This window comes from Neoarius graeffei, chromosome 6 (genome assembly GCF_027579695.1).
Source record: "Neoarius graeffei isolate fNeoGra1 chromosome 6, fNeoGra1.pri, whole genome shotgun sequence".
In the NCBI taxonomy this organism is placed as follows: domain Eukaryota; kingdom Metazoa; phylum Chordata; class Actinopteri; order Siluriformes; family Ariidae; genus Neoarius; species Neoarius graeffei.
Window position 1 is genome coordinate 40,133,431 of NC_083574.1, and position 17,787 is coordinate 40,151,217.

Genomic DNA, 17,787 nt, shown 5'->3' on the forward strand with positions numbered 1-17,787 from the left:
GTAAAAGATTTGATTCACATATTAAAAAAAAAGCACCGTGCTGCCGTGTATAGTAATAATAATAATAATAATAATAATGGCTGGTGGGATTTTTTTGGAGTATATCAGATATATTCCATTCAGCTAGCATGATATTGAACTCATATTTGACTCGTTCAATATCATGCTAGCTGAATGGAATATATCTGATATACCACTCAAAGCCAGCCAATATTATTTAAATATGTCACGGTTGCCGTTCTCAATGTGCCAGCTGTAGCTCATATGAAAAATAAGAGTGGTGTATTTCCTAGTAAAACACTTGTGTCTATACATATATGTGACCCCTCACCGAATCCAGGGACACATGTCGGCCGAAACGAATCCGAGATAATCACAAAAGAAGCATTTTTTTTTCGAAATTTGTGATTTTTGTTTTTTTCCATCATGTGCAAGTTGAGATCTTGAAGAATGCAATCAGTATTTCAGATAATAGATTGTTTTGTTGGAAAAGCATACATTTTTTGTTGCAAATTGTCTCGTTTTTGTCAGGACTGTAGCCTGCTGGGGGGTGTGGGTAAATTACCATATGGGCCATTCACATGATGATTTAAGTCTTTTGGGTTTTTTTTCGCGAATCAGCTGTATGATACGGGCTGAGCGCATGGCTACTTAACTGCATACAGGCATGTAATTTCACTATGGAATGAGGAAGCTAAACAGAGCACAGAGGAGCTGAAACACCGCAAAGCAAACAGACACACGGTATTTACATCGGAGATAACCATTTCTAGCAAAAAAAAAACGCAACCTCGTTTTCCAGATTGAATGGAATACTTGAATGATCGGATGATACACGGACCGTTCTAGGATTACATTCCATCAGAGGCATTGGTGTGTGCAAGGTGACGTTTCTCTTTCTGATGGGGTAAGTTTATTAATCTAAGGCTGTGTGGTTATTTTTGCATGTAACAGAGAGTGTTGTGGTTTGGTTAAGCCTAGGTCACAACCGGACGTACGATTTTTTGGCGTTTCCCAAATCGCTGCGGTTTTTTTTTTTGTTCATGTAGAAAGACGCGCGTTGGCCGTAAGTTTGTCTTGGAACCTGAAAAAAATGTAAGCGCCTGTAGAGTTTGTTTGACATGACAAAGAACCTCTGCGGCCGGTCTGCGGCTTGAAAATCAGCACATCACACGCGCGCTCTCGTGCGTTTCATGCGCGCTCTCCGTGTGTTTCTTGCGTTTTTTGCATGTAGACCGGCCGTAGGAGCACGTACTGTACGGCCGGTTGTGACCGAGGCTTTACATGAAACTAGTGTTGTGTTAGTTGTGTCATCATCGTGCTATCTTTCTTTCTTACAGTGTGAGTAATTTTTCAACCACAAAGCGTTAAAGTATACTTTAGGACTTATTTTTGTACTTCATAATTGTTTTGGGCATACTTTGCATGGAAGGAAAATTGACGTGGTGATCTTTGTTTACATGAAAGTAGTATCGTGCTAGCTAGTAGGGGGTAGGGCTTTCCTTAATGTCATGCAGATGAGCACCATTATGTGCCCGCCCTATACCCAGAGTAGCTGAGATGGAAAACTTTGAGGGTGATTTTCTCCCTTTTCTGTTTTAAGAAGTATACACTTTCAAAAGGCCACACATTCTTCAAATATTGTCAGATCTCCACATGGAAGGCATCATTGGAAAGCTTAGAAACTGTACTTTCTGAATCTGTCAATAACTCAAAATGCCCCAGGGCAGACATGTGTCCCTGGATTCTGTGATCTGCCACATATATATATATATATGTATATATATATGGCGGCACGGTGGTGTAGTGGTTAGCGCTGTCGCCTCACAGCAAGAAGGTCCTGGGTTCGAGCCCCGGGGCCGGCGAGGGCCTTTCTGTGTGGAGTTTGCATGTTCTCCCCGTGTCCGCGTGGGTTTCCTCCGGGTGCTCCGGTTTCCCCCACAGTCCAAAGACATGCAGGTTAGGTTAACTGGTGACTCTAAATTGACCGTAGGTGTGAATGGTTGTCTGTGTCTATGTGTCAGCCCTGTGATGACCTGGCGACTTGTCCAGGGTGTACCCCGCCTTTCGCCCGTAGTCAGCTGGGATAGGCTCCAGCTTGCCTGCGACCCTGTAGAAGGATAAAGCGGCTAGAGATAATGAGATGAGATGAGATATATATATATCCACCCAATGCTCTGGGTGCTCTGATGTCCTCCCCCAGTCCATATATATGCACATTAGGTTACTAATTAGCTTCACAATTAGTGACCTGTAGCCCCCTTTCACCCGAAGTCAGCTGGGAATAGTTGCTTACTTGTTCCATCACAACCTGCAAGAGATAAACAGCATAGAAAACAAATGAATAAATAATTTTTACTCATTTATCATGTATGGCATCAATAATTCTGCAGCTAACTGTATTTCAGATCGCACTATGGCCTTGTTCAATATTGAACAGAGCAACAAGCTTTTTTGTCTCTAAATTAAGGCACAGAAAAAATTCTTGTCTGTTACTGTTGAAGGTGATTTTTTCACACGATGTTCTGCTGCAGTCTCGTCTTTTGATTCACTTCTTTTGTACAAATTCTGTTGAATATGTGCATGAAATAATCTGACTGGTTTTGTGCTTCATATTTACTGGTGCCAGTGTAGCACTGAAACATACAGTAAGTGTGACAGAATTATAAGTTTGCAACAGGAAATGAGTTTCCACTTTGATTAGCAGCAGCATCCCGATCAGCTTCTGTTTCATCATTATTGTTATCCGTCCAGAGTGTGTGAGCGCTCTTCTCTGTTTTGATGATGATGTGATGGTGCAGGTGCATTGCGGACATTTTGACAGCTGGTATCTGATTACAAGCGAAATTACTTGGGCTTATGACCATTTCAATATGGCACATAGCTATCCAGTGACTTAATTAAATCATGACATTCATTGTCCGACAAAAACACACTTAAGCCTGATTACACTGTGTGATTACAGTGACCATTTATTATTATTATTATTATTATTATTATTATTACAGTGGTGCTTGAAAGTTTGTGAACCCTTTTGAATTTTCTATATCTCTGCATAAATATGATCCAAAACATTATCAGATTTTCACACAAGTCCTAAAAGTAGATAAAGAGAACCCAGTTAAACAAATGAGACAAAAATATTATACTTGGTCATTTATTTATTGAGGAAAATGATCCAATATTACATATCTGTGAGTGGCAAAAGTATGTGAACCTCTAGGATTAGCAGTTAATTTCAAGGTGAAATTAGAGTCAGGTGTTTTCAATCAATGGGATGACAATCAGGTGTGAGTGGGCACCCTGTTTTATTTAAAGAATAGGGATCTATCAAAGTCTGATCTTCACAACACATGTTTGTGGAAGTGTATCATGGCATGAACAAAGGAGATTTCTGAGGCCCTCAGAAAAAGCGTTGTTGATGCTCATCAGGCTGGAAAAGGTTACAAAACCATCTCTAAAGAGTTTGGACTCCACCAATCCACAGTCAGACAGATTGTGTACAAATGGAGGAAATTCAAGACCATTGTTCCCCTCCCCAGGAGTGGTCGACCAACAAAGATCACTCCAAGAGCAAGGCGTGTAATAGTCAGTGAGGTCACAAAGGACCCCAGGGTAACTTCTCAGCAACTGAAGGCCTCTCTCACATTGGCTTATGTTAATGTTCATGAGTCCACCTTCAGGAAAACACTGAACAACAATGGTGTGCATGGCAGGATTGCAAGGAGAAAGCCTCTGCTCTCCAAAAAGAACATTGCTGCTCATCTGCAGTTTGCTAAAGATCACGTGGACAAGCCAGAAGACTATTGGAAAAATGTTTTGTGGATGGATGAGACTAAAATAGAACTTTTTGGTTTAAATGAGAAGCGTTATGTTTGGAGAAAGGAAAACACTGCATTCCAGCATAAGAACCTTATCCCATCTTTGAAACATGGTGGTGGTAGTATCATGGTTTGGGCCTGTTTTGCTGCATCTGGGCCAGGACGGCTTGCCATCATTGATGAAACAATGAATTCTGAATTATACCAGCGAATTCTAAAGGAAAATGTCAGGACATCTGTCCATGAACTGAATCTCAAGAGAAGGTGGGTCATGCAGCAAGACAACGACCCTAAGCACACAAGTCATTCTACCAAAGAATGGTTAAAGAAGAATAAAGTTAATGTTTGGGAATGGCCAAGTCAAAGTCCTGACCTTAATCCAATCGAAATGTTGTGGAAGGACCTGAAGCGAGCAGTTCATGTGAGGAAACCCACCAACATTCCTGAGTTGAAGCTGTTCTGTATGGAGGAACGGGCTAAAATTCCTCCAAGCCGGTGTGCAGGACTGATCAACAGTTACTGGAAACATTTAGTTGCAGTTATTGCTGCACAAGGGGGTCACACCAGATACTGAAAGCAAAGGTTCACATACTTTTGCCACCCACAGATATGTAATACTGGATCATTTTCCTCAATAAACAAATGACCAAGTATAATATTTTTGTCACATTTGTTTAACTGGGTTCTCTTTATCTACTTTTAGGACTTCTGTGAAAATCTGAAGATGTTTTAGGTCATACTTATGCAGAAATATAGAAAATTCTAAAGGGTTCACAAACTTTCAAGCACCACTGTACTTGAAGATTATTACTTGTCACAGTGTACAACATGATCTCAAAAAAATCTTGGCCAAATTCTATCGAAGACTGTGATAATGTGTTCTTCATGCGGTTTTAGTTTTAATTACTATCCTCCTTACATCATCAATCAGAGAAAACCAGCATGCAGAAACAGAAACAAGCCCTCAGCAGAATGCTAGCAATGTTATGCAGGTAAAAAAGAGGAATGCCCGTTCTTCAAATAGACCTCGAGGTAATAAGAATATTTTTTCTGTCTATTAACACGCATGGTAGCTTTGCAACTCACTGTATGAGGGGACAGCAATGAGACAGCAGAGACAATGCTAGAAACTAACCTAAACATCACATCCTGATATTCTCTTAAAATAGAGACGTCAAAGTATGTTATTGGCAGAAAAATACTTTCTGACCATTTTCCAGAGCATAATCCAATGGATTTTTTTCCAACCTATATAATGTTTCAAGTGGTTCTATTTGATGTAAGAAGTTGCATCAGAACTTATGTCTTTAGCATTCGAGTGCGTCTCTCAGCTCCGCAGATTGTCGTTTTTTTCAAAGTCGGGCTCTTCACTCAGACTAATGTACTGTGGCAACATGCCGTTGCTATGGTAATTGGGTCTCCATGCACATGGCACCATTTGGTGAGTAACCCAATAGAGTGCAAGAGGGATGATATGTCCACAGCTGAGAGAGAGAGAGAGAGAGAGAGAGAGAGAGAGAGTGTTCAGATTGTAGGGATACTACACCTACTGAGTAAACACATGCCCATGCACATGTAGTGATGGAGGGATGGACACACACACACACACACACACAGACACACACACAAACAAACACATGACTGTCTCACTATCCTTGTGAGGACCTTCCATTGACATAATTATTATTGCAGTTAATTAATTCTGTGCCTGCACCTAAACCAAACCCTAACCTTAACCTCAGAAATGAAAAGGAAACTTTTTGGCTCTTTTTTTTTTTTTTATCACAACAGCAATTTCTTTATGGGGACCATCCAAACGTCCCCACAAGGTCGAAATTGTCACATTTTACTATCCTTGTGGGGACACTTGGTCCCCAGTAGTATATGCGCACGCACGCACACACACACACACACACACACACACTAATCACACAGGCCATTCAGGACATTTGTGGTTTTGCTTTTCTCCCATAAAATCTCAGACACCCTCCACCCTCCACCCGCATGCAACACATAAAGAATAAATCTCTCCCTGTTGTATATGATTAAATATGATTTATTATACATGGATATTATTATTCATCTGAAATCTTTGTGTGTGTGTGTGTGTGTGTGTGTGTGTGTGTGTGTGTGTGTGTGGTTATACCTGTTAAGCTATCAGTCCACGCTCACACACATTTATAGTACACATTCCTTCCTTGTCATCCTTTGTCTCTCTCATATATTCTTTAATAATTTAATTCCACACATTGCTTACATTTAACAGTTATTCCGCGAAGTCATACATGCCGACGAGGCGCATAGTGCCGATTTAACTATCAGCCATGTACGACGAGATTGAGTGGAATAAATGTTTTATTCTATCCACATTCACTGGATTTAGAGAAATAGAGCATTTTTTATTTTTAGTTTTTACAAATCTGCCAAATAAAAACTTTATACAAAACGTCCGACAAAATCATTTCCGCTTAGAATGGAAACAAACCGGTGAAATGACAGGAGCAATTTGTGAAAAATGCTATAATAACTAGAAAAGCACTCGGAGAGTGCAGACCTCCGCCAAGAATCGTTTAAAAAAATTCCGGGATCCAGAAGGTGATCCGGATCACCGCCAAAATTTAATGGATTGTTACTTGTGCCCAGTCACACCTCTGGAAAAAATTTCAGAGCAATCCGTTCATAACTTTTCCCATAATGCTGCTAACAGACAAACCAACGCTACCGAAAACATAACCTCCTTGGCAGAGGTAATATCTCTACCCGCTTTATCCTTCTACAGGGTCGCAGGCAAGCTGGAGCCCACCCCAGCTGACTACGGGCGAAAGGCGGGGTACACCCTGGACAAGTCGCCAGGTCATCACAGGGCTGACACATAGACACAGACAACCATTCACACTCACATTCACACCTACGCTCAATTTAGAGTCACCAGTTAACCTAACCTGCATGTCTTTGGACTGTGGGGGAAACCGGAGCACCCGGAGGAAACCCACGCGGACACGGGGAGAACATGCAAACTCCGCACAGAAAGGCCCTCGTCGGCCACGGGGCTCGAACCCGGACCTTCTTGCTGTGAGGCGACAGCGCTAACCACTACACCACCGTGCCGCCCGGCGGAGGTAATAATTCTTGAGAAATAAAAAAGATACGTTCTTACCATCAAATACTTTTATTCTATATTTTGTTGCACTTTTTTTGTATTTTTGGGGTTTTGTTTTCGAGTAGAGTTTTTATTTCGTCCTCGGTTGGTTCAGCAACACGCTCCGTCATTTTGTTTTTTCTCTACTCATGGTATATGAGCTGATATCCTAGTAGTAGAGTAGCCGATCAGAGCATGTGATTGCTCATATTCAGTGAATGTGGATAGAATAATTACAGTTATCCATTTAGCATTTTAAACAATAATAATAATAATAATAATAATAATCAGCATACTGTTTAGCTGAACAGAGGAGGCGTTAAAGTCTGGTTTATTCTTCGTTTATTCATGTGAAAGATGCGATGGAATTTTTGTTACTTTTGAAAGGAAGTAGCTGTTCAATAGTGAAACGATTTTATTAAGTGAGTAGCAATTAAACATTACATTGTTTTACTTCTTTTATATATTCAATCTGTGTTTGAACTGTTGGATTCACAAAGGAATGTAACCATGTAGTGTTTATTTATGCTAATCTGTGATTAATCTACCGTATTATTATTATTATTATTATTATTATCATCAAGTGAGCAGTTTTTTTTCCTGTGGAATCAGTTTTTCAAGACTTTGTAACGTAATTACCAACTACATTTTAAAGTTGCTGTGCTTTCAAGCGTGAATCATGATATGGGCCGAGTCTTACAGGCGTTTTACTTTGAAAAAGGTCTAAAAAAAAAAAAGCCACAGGCAGCAGGAACACAAAGGTCGCCTGAAGATCACATAAAACGATATGTTATGTCATGTATTTATTCAGAACCTGCTCCCAAATAAATGTTCTCATTAGACTGTATTATCTGTCATAAAATACATCTTTTTTTTTTCATAAATATGATTTTAGGTGTCAAACTGGGTGAATTAATCTTTGGCTAAGCAGTAAGTTAGCCTTCTAACTGAGAAATAATGGCATCAGTTAAACCATTATCTTCATGGTGTCTCCTGTGAATTGACCAAGTCACTGTGATTTTAGACCTGACTTCCCACAGACTCCATGTCTGACAGATTTAAATTTAATAGCGTCGTCAGTAGGATAGGCCACCAGTCTGTGTTTCTGCTTGGTGTTTGTTTATTTGTTTGTTTTTAATAAATATGATATGACAGTGTTTCTGCCAAGATTGGAGCAATACAACTGATTTGCTAATCCTATGGGAAGACACGGTATACATTTCCAAGACTGAGCTTTCGACTTGGTCAATGACAATGTATTTAAAGTGAAAATGAGAAAGATGTACAAATTCCAAGTTTGCAATAAGGAAGCACTGAAGGGCTGGTTTGAAATCACATTTATTTATCGTGTATTTTTAAGAGTTAAAGATAATGACCTCATCCATGGTCTTTTGTAAAGACATTTGTGTTTTTCTACCAAATAAGATAAACTATTCCATCCATATTCACTGGATATGAGCAATAGCACGCTCTGATTGGCTACTTTACGACTAGGATATCAGCTCATATACTGTGAGTAGAGAAAAACAAAATGGCAGAGCATGTTGCTGAACCAACCAAGGATGAAATAAAAACTACTCGAAAACAAAACTCCAAAAATTTAAAAGAAACAGAAATAGCGAAAATAAATTTTTTTTCCCCCAATATCTCCTGTTCCACACTCCAGCCCAGTCAGTGGTGGTAATATACCTTTTAAGTTGGTTTGAAAACCCCAAAAATACAAAAAAGCAACAAAATCTGCAATAAAAGTATTTGATGGTAAGAATGTATCTTTTTTTAATTTTCAAGAATTATTATACCATTTTCCACAAATTGTTACTGTCATTTCGCCAGTTTGTTTCCATTCTCAGCAGCAATGATTTTGTCAGACGTTTTGTAAAAAGTTTTTATTTATTGAATTTGCAAAAAATAAAAATGCTCTGTTTCTCAAAACCTAGTGAATGTGGATAGAATAAAACAGTTATTCCACTCAATCTTGTCATACATGGCTTATAGCCGACTCAGCACTACGCACCTCATCTGCTATCACCTCATGTATGACTTGATTTGGTGGAATAACTGTTAAATATATCCAAACCAAAAATCATACTTGGCTTTGACAAATTTAAAATGAGATTATGCATGATGACAAAGTTAGAAGCCCTGAGATAGACTAGCAACCTGCCCAGGGTGTTACCCAAAGTCACCTGGGATTGACTCCAGCTTCTCCCACAACTTAAATATAAGTGGTATTGATAATAGACGGATGGACAGAGTTAAGGTTCAGGTTAGGGTTAAACAACTAAAACAAAAGGTCAAATTTGGAGGGAAAAAAAGAAATACAGGAAGAAATTGGGAGAGAAATGAACAACCCTTAGGGCCTCTGCATGCTCTTGCGACAAGGCTTTCGCAGATAGCTTTTCGCAGACAGTTGTAATTTATTGTTGAGCGGGGAGTAATAGGCGTGCATGATGTTATTCACCGCCACAACGCAAGGGGGCGCTAGGAGTAGTTGGTGGGTGTGGTTAGTGGAGTGTTTATCCTCCGGTTACTTATAATGACTAGAACTGGAGTCGTATAGATGTACGTACTTCCTCACTTCCTCGATCAACCGCTCTTCGTGCTGCTCCATCTTCGCTCGTGTTTTTAAAAATGGTGGTCGTGAAAACAAACCAAACCGGGAAAGTAGGGAAGCGGAAGTGCGTGTACAGCGGATGTAGAGTGGACCAATCAGAGCCCTCTTGTCTGCGACGCTGTCTGCGAGGCTTCTGCGGTGGTCACAATTTTTGGGAGGTGCACGCAGAGCGTCTGCGAAGGGGGGGGCTACGCAGACGCCATCTGCGACTCTGCGAGGACTGCGTTGTCAGCATAAATTGGCCTTTACTCTAACCACTGTATGTTCATCAGCCATGGTATACACTGGAGCTCCTGCATTAGAGAATGTTTTGCCACTGAACTCTAACATTGTCGAGTACTGTGGATCCAAGGAAGGAATGTGCACCTTTGTGCTCTGATATCAGCCTTCTCCTGTCAAGGGCCAAATTTAGAAACCCCAGAAAGGTTCCTAAGCCTGATTTAGGTTTAAATGCACAGTGATCCAAGAGTACCTGGCACAGCAAGAACTGTGTTTTGGCACAACTTTTCAGCTGCTGTGTGACTCCAGCTTTGATAGAATACCATCATCCATCTTGCCAAGAAGATCATTGCTATAGATGGAAGAGACTACAGGCCAGTAGCATTGACATCTCTATTGAGCCATGGAGAAAGCAGTTTTCTATAACGTCTCTGTGGAGGTGAAGGATAACTTGGCAGCATGATATGATAGTTTGTAGAGCTTATGTATGTCTCCTGGCAAACAAGAAGCACAACCTGGGGTCACTGCTGTTTACCGAAAGCATGGAGTCAGAAATGAAAGTTATGAGTGAACCTCCTTGACTCCTCCACTCCAGTGATAGAACTAGGGGTGTAATACAGTACAACCATCTATATCTATATATGTCTGTGTCTGTTTAGTGCTCCAAAGATCCAACTCTGTATCTGTATTCAGATTTAAGCCCCGACTTGGCATCATGAAACCTCAGTTGTTCTGTTTCCAGAAGTATTAATAAACAAGGTGCCTAATTTAAGTCACCATGACCCTGACCAGACAGATTAATGATCACGGCCTTCACAGCAAGACTGCGTGAAAGTAAAAAAAAAAAACATCCCGTTCATTGGATCCTTGTCCTGATGCACACCTTTAATCTCAAGCAAATGCTATTTGAACCTTTCCTGGTGTTCTCAGATAATAAATCGTTTGCCTGCTATTCATATCTGTATTTATATCTCTTTCAAACACATTTTCTGTTCATTCCAAATAATGTGTTAATGTATTTCATGTATTTCAGCTACAGTGGTGCTGGAAAGTTTGTGAACCCTTTAGAATTTTCTATATTTCTGCATAAATATGACCTAAAACATCATCAGATTTTCACACAAGTCCTAAAAGTAGATAAAGAGAACCCAGTTAAACAAATGAGACACAAATATTATACTTGGTCATTTGTTTATTGAGGAAAATGATCCAGTATTACATATCTGTGTGTGGCAAAAGTATGTGAACCTTTGCTTTCAGTATCTGGTGTGACCCCCTTGTGCAGCAATAACTGCAACTAAATGTTTCCGGTAACTGTTGATCAGTCCTGCACACCGGCTTGGAGGAATTTTAGCCCATTCCTCCATACAGAACAGCTTCAACTCTGGGATGTTGGTGGGTTTCCTCACATGAACTGCTCGCTTCAGGTCCTTCCACAACATTTCAATTGGATTAAGGTCAGGACTTTGACTTGGCCATTCCAAAACATTAACCTTACTCTTCTTTAACCATTCTTTGGTAGAGTGACTTGTGTGCTTAGGATCGTTGTCTTGCTGCATGACCCACCTTCTCTTGAGTTTCAGTTCATGGGCAGATGTCCTGACATTTTCCTTTAGAATTGGCTGGTATAATTCAGAATTCATTGGTCCATCAATGATGGTAAGCCGTCCTGGCCCAGATGCAGCAAAACAGGCCCAAACCATGATACTACCACCACCATGTTTCACAGATGAGATCAGGTTCTTATGCTGGAATGCAGTGTTTTCCTTTCTCCAAACATAACGCTTCTCATTTAAACCAAAAAGTTCTATTTTGGTCTCATCCGTCCACAAAACATTTTTCCAATAACATTCTGGCTTGTCTATGTGATCTTTAGCAAACTGCAGACAAGCAGCAATGTTCTTTTTGGAGAGCAGTGGCTTTCTCCTTGCAACCCTGCCATGCACACCACTGTTGTTCAGTGTTCTCCTGATGGTGGACTCATGAACATTAACATTAGCCAATGTGAGAGAGGCCTTCAGTTGCTTGGAAGTTACCCTGAGGTCCTTTGTGACCTCGCCGACTATTACACGCCTTGCTCTTGGAGTGATCTTTGTTGGTCAACCACTCCTGGGGAGGGTAACAATGGTCTTGAATTTCCTCCATTTGTACACAATCTGTCTGACTGTGGATTGGTGGAGTCCAAACTCTTTAGAGACGGTTTTGTAACCTTTTCCAGCCTGATGAGCATCAACAACACTTTTTCTGAGGTCCTCAGAAATCTCCTTTGTTCGTGCCATGATCACAACACATGTTTGTGGAAGTGTAAGATCAGACTTTGATAGATCTCATCTCATCTCATCTCATTATCTCTAGCCGCTTTATCCTTCTACAGGGTCGCAGGCAAGCTGGAGCCTATCCCAGCTGACTACGGGCGAAAGGCGGGGTACACCCTGGACAAGTCGCCAGGTCATCACAGGGCTGACACATAGACACAGACAACCATTCACACTCACATTCACACCTACGGTCAATTTAGAGTCACCAGTTAACCTAACCTGCATGTCTTTGGACTGTGGGGGAAACCGGAGCACCCGGAGGAAACCCACGCGGACACGGGGAGAACATGCAAACTCCACACAGAAAGGCCCTCGCCGGCCCTGGGGCTCGAACCCAGGACCTTCTTGCTGTGAGGCGACAGCGCTAACCACTACACCACCGTGCCGCCCACTTTGATAGATCCCTGTTCTTTAAATAAAACAGGGTGCCCATGCACACCTGATTGTCATCCCATTGATTGAAAACACCTGACTCTAATTTCACCTTCAAATTAACTGCTAATCCTAGAGGTTCACATACTTTTGTCACTCACAGATATGTAATATTGAATCATTTTCCTCAATAAATAAATGACCAAGTATAATATTTTTGTCTCATTTGTTTAACTGGGTTCTCTTTATCTACTTTTAGGACTTGTGTGAAAATCTGATGATGTTTTAGGTCATATTTATGCAGAAATATAGAAAATTCTAAAGGGTTCACAAACTTTCAAGCACCACTGTACATCTCTAGTTTGAATAGACCATCCTGAAGCAACTTGATGATACACACTTTTTACGTGACAGGGCACAGCATGTGGTAAATGGTTTTATGTCGACTATAAAATCCAAATGCCCCCCTCAGGCTGCTTCCAATCTCCTCCACTGTTCTTAATTTACACCAGTGAAATAACACAAAATAGCAATCATTTCAAATGTGCATAGGCATGGCGCTTGTGGGATTTCTAACGGACAACTCTTTTATTCTCAGTATGTGGAAGCACTCACCACCTGGTTAGAGGAGAGCTCTCTGAAACTGAATATTACTAAAAATAACGTGTTGTGGTGGGAATCAATGTGCTGAAATCCTTGAAACAGGTTGATCAGAATCCACTGGTAATCCAGGAGCCACCATATAGTCAATCCAGTCCAGTTCGGATGTTATGGTTCACTCTCATTCACCTGACAATCAAACACAGCTGTTTTCTGTTAACCCTCATTCCCTCCGCCAACTTTGTTGGAGGAGGCTATGTTTTCGCTTGTTCCCAATGTAACTCAAACAGTAATGAAAGGATTTTGATGAAATTTTGAGGTAAGGGGGGTATGGGCCAAGGAACAATTGATTAGATTTTGATACAAATCCAGATAGATTAGATTAGATTAGATTAGATTAGATTAGATTAGATTAGATTAGATTAGATTAGATTAGATTAGATTAGATTAGATAAAACTTTATTGATCCCTTTGGGAGGGTTAGGGTAATGTAACTTAAAAAAGTAGTGAATGGATTTTGATGAAGTTTGGTGTACAGCTTTACTATTATCCTATGTTCAAGTGATTTGATTTTAATGTTGACATGTGGCTTGGTGGAGGTATGAACTCTACTGAGTGCCCTTCTAGTTTGCTTCTCTGTTCATTATTCATCCTTTAGTATGTTTTATTTTCATTGATAATATAGTATGCACTGATATTAATAATATCAGTCTACCTTCAAAATGATATATTTAAATACTGTTGGTTGGCGTTGAGTGGTATATCAGATATGTTCCATTCAGCTAGCATGATATTGAACAAATCGAAGATGAGTTGAATGGAATATATCTGATATACCACGAAAAAAAAGCCAGCCAATGTTATTATTATTGTACAGACACATTGGATGAAACAAACCTGGCAGCCATGTTTGTTTACAAATTGTCACAGTCACTCGCTAGCGTGTAATACAGATCTTATGGCATTTTCAGTTTACTGTGGGCACTGCCAGCGAACAAAGAAATGCTTCTGCGCATCCGAAAACTTTCTCAGTTGATATTCGCATCAGCTCCAACGTGTGATGTCATGTTGTCAAGACAACACTGCAATATCGTAAACCATATTCAATGTTCATTCTCTATTGGGTAGAGTGATGTAATACACTTAGGATAAGTGATATGCTAACAATATTGCATGCTATCAAACCAAATGAACGAAACCCGCTAGAAGGGAATAGAATACATGTTTTTATTCCATCGAAAAAGTGTCCTGTATGTATAATAATTATGTATATTCTATGGCTAGAAAAATATTTTTTAAATTGTGTAAAACCTGTACAATCACATTTTTATTTTTAAAAAACCTAGAAGGGCACTCGATAGAGTGCATACTTTTGCCAAGCCACATATTCGGGTTTGAATCAAAATCGAACAAATTGTTCCTTGGCTCATGGCCCACCTTTCTTCAAAATTTCATCAAAATCTGTTCACTACTTTTTGTGTTCCATTGGGAAAAGTCAAACAAACAAACAAATAGAGGCAAAAAAATTATCTCCTCCAACACAGTCAGTGGAGGTAAAAAAAAAAAAAAAGTAGTAGTCATCCTTGAGGCATCCCACAAGTGGCATATATTGCTTACTTGCATTTTATTAGTTGACAAAACTATTTTTGAGACAGTTTGCCTCCATGAAATCATTGCAAAATTCACCAAGTCAACAACTTGCTTCAGGATGATCTGCTGGAAAAAGTATTGGCACAGTCTGCAGTGAGTTTCAGGGTGATTGGTGGACAGCTTTTAACCAGTAAAGTATGTTCATTGTTGTAGAGCTGCCATATACAGTCCTAGACAAATGTTTGGACGCAGCTTCAAATTCAATGGTGTTTTTTTTATTATTTTATTTAATTAAAAGTCACTTCATGTCTTAAAGTAATGATGGATGTCGTTTCTTTTTACTTAGTTGAGCGGCTCTTGACATAATATGGATTACTACAGTAGTGGAATAGGGCTATTTACTGTATTGTTATTATTTGCTATTTACTGTTTGATCTCAAACGCATTAAGAAGGCAAGAAATTGCACTAATTAACTTTTGACGAGGCCACACCTGTTAACTGAAAAGCATTTCAGGTGACTACCTCATGAAGCTGGTTAAGATAATGCCAATAGTGTGCAAAGCGTCATCAAGGTAAACGCTGGGTACTTTGAAGAATCTAAAATATGAAACTTGTTTTGTTTTCTTTAATGTTTTTCTTTACCACATAATTCCATACATGTTCTAGATGTTATTTCATAGTATTGATGTCTTCAGTATTGTTCCACAATGTAGAAAATAGTCACAATACAGAAAAAGCTATGAATAGTGTGTCCAGACTTTTGACTGCTATTATGTGGCATGCTGCAAATGTTTTTAACACATTCACAAATAAAAAGAATTGCTGTGTCCGAAATCACTCATTCACTACTCCCTACTCACTATATAGGGAATTACTATATAGAGGACTATATAGTGAGCTCATTGATAAAATGAAAAAACACTTTCGGACACTACTCCATTGTGCCGTTATTTACATCATCACTGTCGCACAATTAAAACGTGCCAGATCAGTCGGCTGGTGGGTTTTCAAAATACTAAATATATGCATGTATTTTTGTGATAAATCCATATTATACTGAGTGTATTTCACACATTAATAAATACAAAGTAGTCTGTGTCTGCCGCATCTTTCAGTTCTTTTAAATCAAGGTTGAATACTTTTTTTTTTTGCCACTGCCTTTTATTAAATCAAATTTGAGGCTTTTGATTAATTCCTCGCTCTTCACTCTAACTTTTAATTTTGTATTTTATCTGTCTTATTCTATTTTAGCTTATTTTCTATTCTCTTACTATTTTTAGATGTACTTGAATGTCTGTTTATAATGTGTTTCTTCCTCCGTCCGTTCACCCCCAACACACAACAATATTATTGCCATTTTCGTAACCACAACTTGTAAATTTGTCTCATGCAACCGCAATGCATGATGCTATGTATATATTGCTTGGTTAGTGACCATCGGTTGTACACTACTTTTCATGATGCATTGTGGGATACTATGAGTCCACTATATAGAGGGTAATAATTCTCACTATATATTCAGCTAGCACTACAAAATGGCAAACTCGCTATATAGTCCACTATGTAGTGAGTAGTGAGAGATTTCGGACACAGCAAATGTGTTTTTAGACAAGTTAAGACTGTTCAGATGGCACCTACAGACATGCTGTGGAAAAGAAAGAAGGTTGTATAGGTGGGAATTCAGATCCATCATTCTTCCTCTTATAGATTAACCCTCTGGGATCTGAGGGTATTTTCTGGCACACTAATGATTTTGGTATGCTCTGATTTTGTTGTCAATTTCAACAAATCTAAGCAGCATTTTCAAAGTCATATGACTTTTTTGTATTCAGTACAAGTTCAGCTACAATAATCTCTATGTAGTGTGGATGTCATGAATGTACTTTAAAAAAATAACAGATAAATGAAGATGCTGTCAAAAGCAGTTTTAGAACTGTGTTGGAATGTGTGAAAAGCGTGACCTTGCCCATCGTGACGAACCGTCTTGGTCACTTGAGGTGATTCTGTTCAGTCTTAGGAATGTATCAAGCACAAAAACTTAAAACTGTGCCACTGATTTGGACAATTAGCTGGCCATCAAAAAATGTATGTCCTATTGTTTTGGGATAAAGGGTTGGCAGTGGGAGGGGTATTCACTGAGAAAGATAAAAAATTTCCATTCCATTCAATGAGAAGAATGAAAACCCCTCCCACTGCCAACTCTTAATCCCATCAGATTAACTCAGAATGTCTCTTTGTCATTGCTTTTAGAGGAAAGAGCATAAGGCTCTACAGTAGATCGCATCATAATTTCTATTGACCATGGATCTACTGATATAAATGCTATCCATCAGCTTTTAAGAATGTCTCTGCGCTAATGTTAGTTACTGGTCCTCAGAATGTTATTCATTTATACAGCGAAAAGATTTTTCAGTTTTAGTCGGTTCAATCAGAAAAAGTATAATTTATAAAGTATAACAAAACTGACATTTTCAACATAACACTTATCAGCACAGGGGCGGCACGGTGGTGTAGTGGTTAGCGCTGTTGCCTCACAGCAAGAAGGTCCTGGGTTCGAGCCCCGGGGCCGGCGAGGGCCTTTCTGTGCGGAGTTTGCATGTTCTCCCCGTGTCCGCGTGGGTTTCCTCCGGGTGCTCCGGTTTCCCCCACAGTCCAAAGACATGCAGGTTAGGTTAACTGGTGACTCTAAATTGACCGTAGGTGTGAATGGTTGTCTGTGTCTATGTGTCAGCCCTGTGATGACCTGGTGACTTGTCCAGGGTGTACCCCGCCTTTCGCCCGTAGTCAGCTGGGATAGGCTCCAGCTTGCCTACGACCCTGTAGAGGGATAAAGTGGCTAGAGATAATGAGATGAGATGAGACTTATCAGCACAAATCTGCAAGATCCTTTAAATTGTTCGTAAAATAGTAATGAAATTATAAAAAAAAAAGTCTCAGTTGAAAGGTACAAACTTTACATTTACTATTTTTTTCTCCCCTAACCTCCATCAGACCTGTTCCTTTTGTCCTGATGTCAGTCCTCCTTTCCCCTCTCTCCCTCTAATCACTTACTGTTATTAAAACAATTAAACTTTGATCATCCAGAACTCCATGCACAAGTAATAAATCATTAA

At 39.6% G+C, this 17,787-nt stretch overlaps 2 protein-coding genes across 3 annotated transcripts in view; one reads left to right on the top strand and one right to left on the bottom strand.

Moving 5' to 3' along the window:
* grm3 (glutamate receptor, metabotropic 3) overlaps positions 1-17,787 on the top strand; it is an 81,397-nt gene that overhangs the window by 12,664 nt on the left and 50,946 nt on the right. The gene's annotated exons all lie outside the window — the stretch shown is intronic.
* elapor2a (endosome-lysosome associated apoptosis and autophagy regulator family member 2a) overlaps positions 2,169-17,787 on the bottom strand; it is a 150,955-nt gene continuing 135,336 nt past the window's right edge. The window contains exon 22 of one of the 2 annotated variants that reach the window (XM_060923637.1): positions 2,169-2,311. In XM_060923637.1, coding sequence (XP_060779620.1) covers positions 2,228-2,311 — 84 coding nt within the window. In that variant the 3' untranslated portion in view covers positions 2,169-2,227. The remainder of the gene's footprint in view (positions 2,312-17,787) is intronic. The other variant, XR_009654883.1, reaches the window with a different exon arrangement.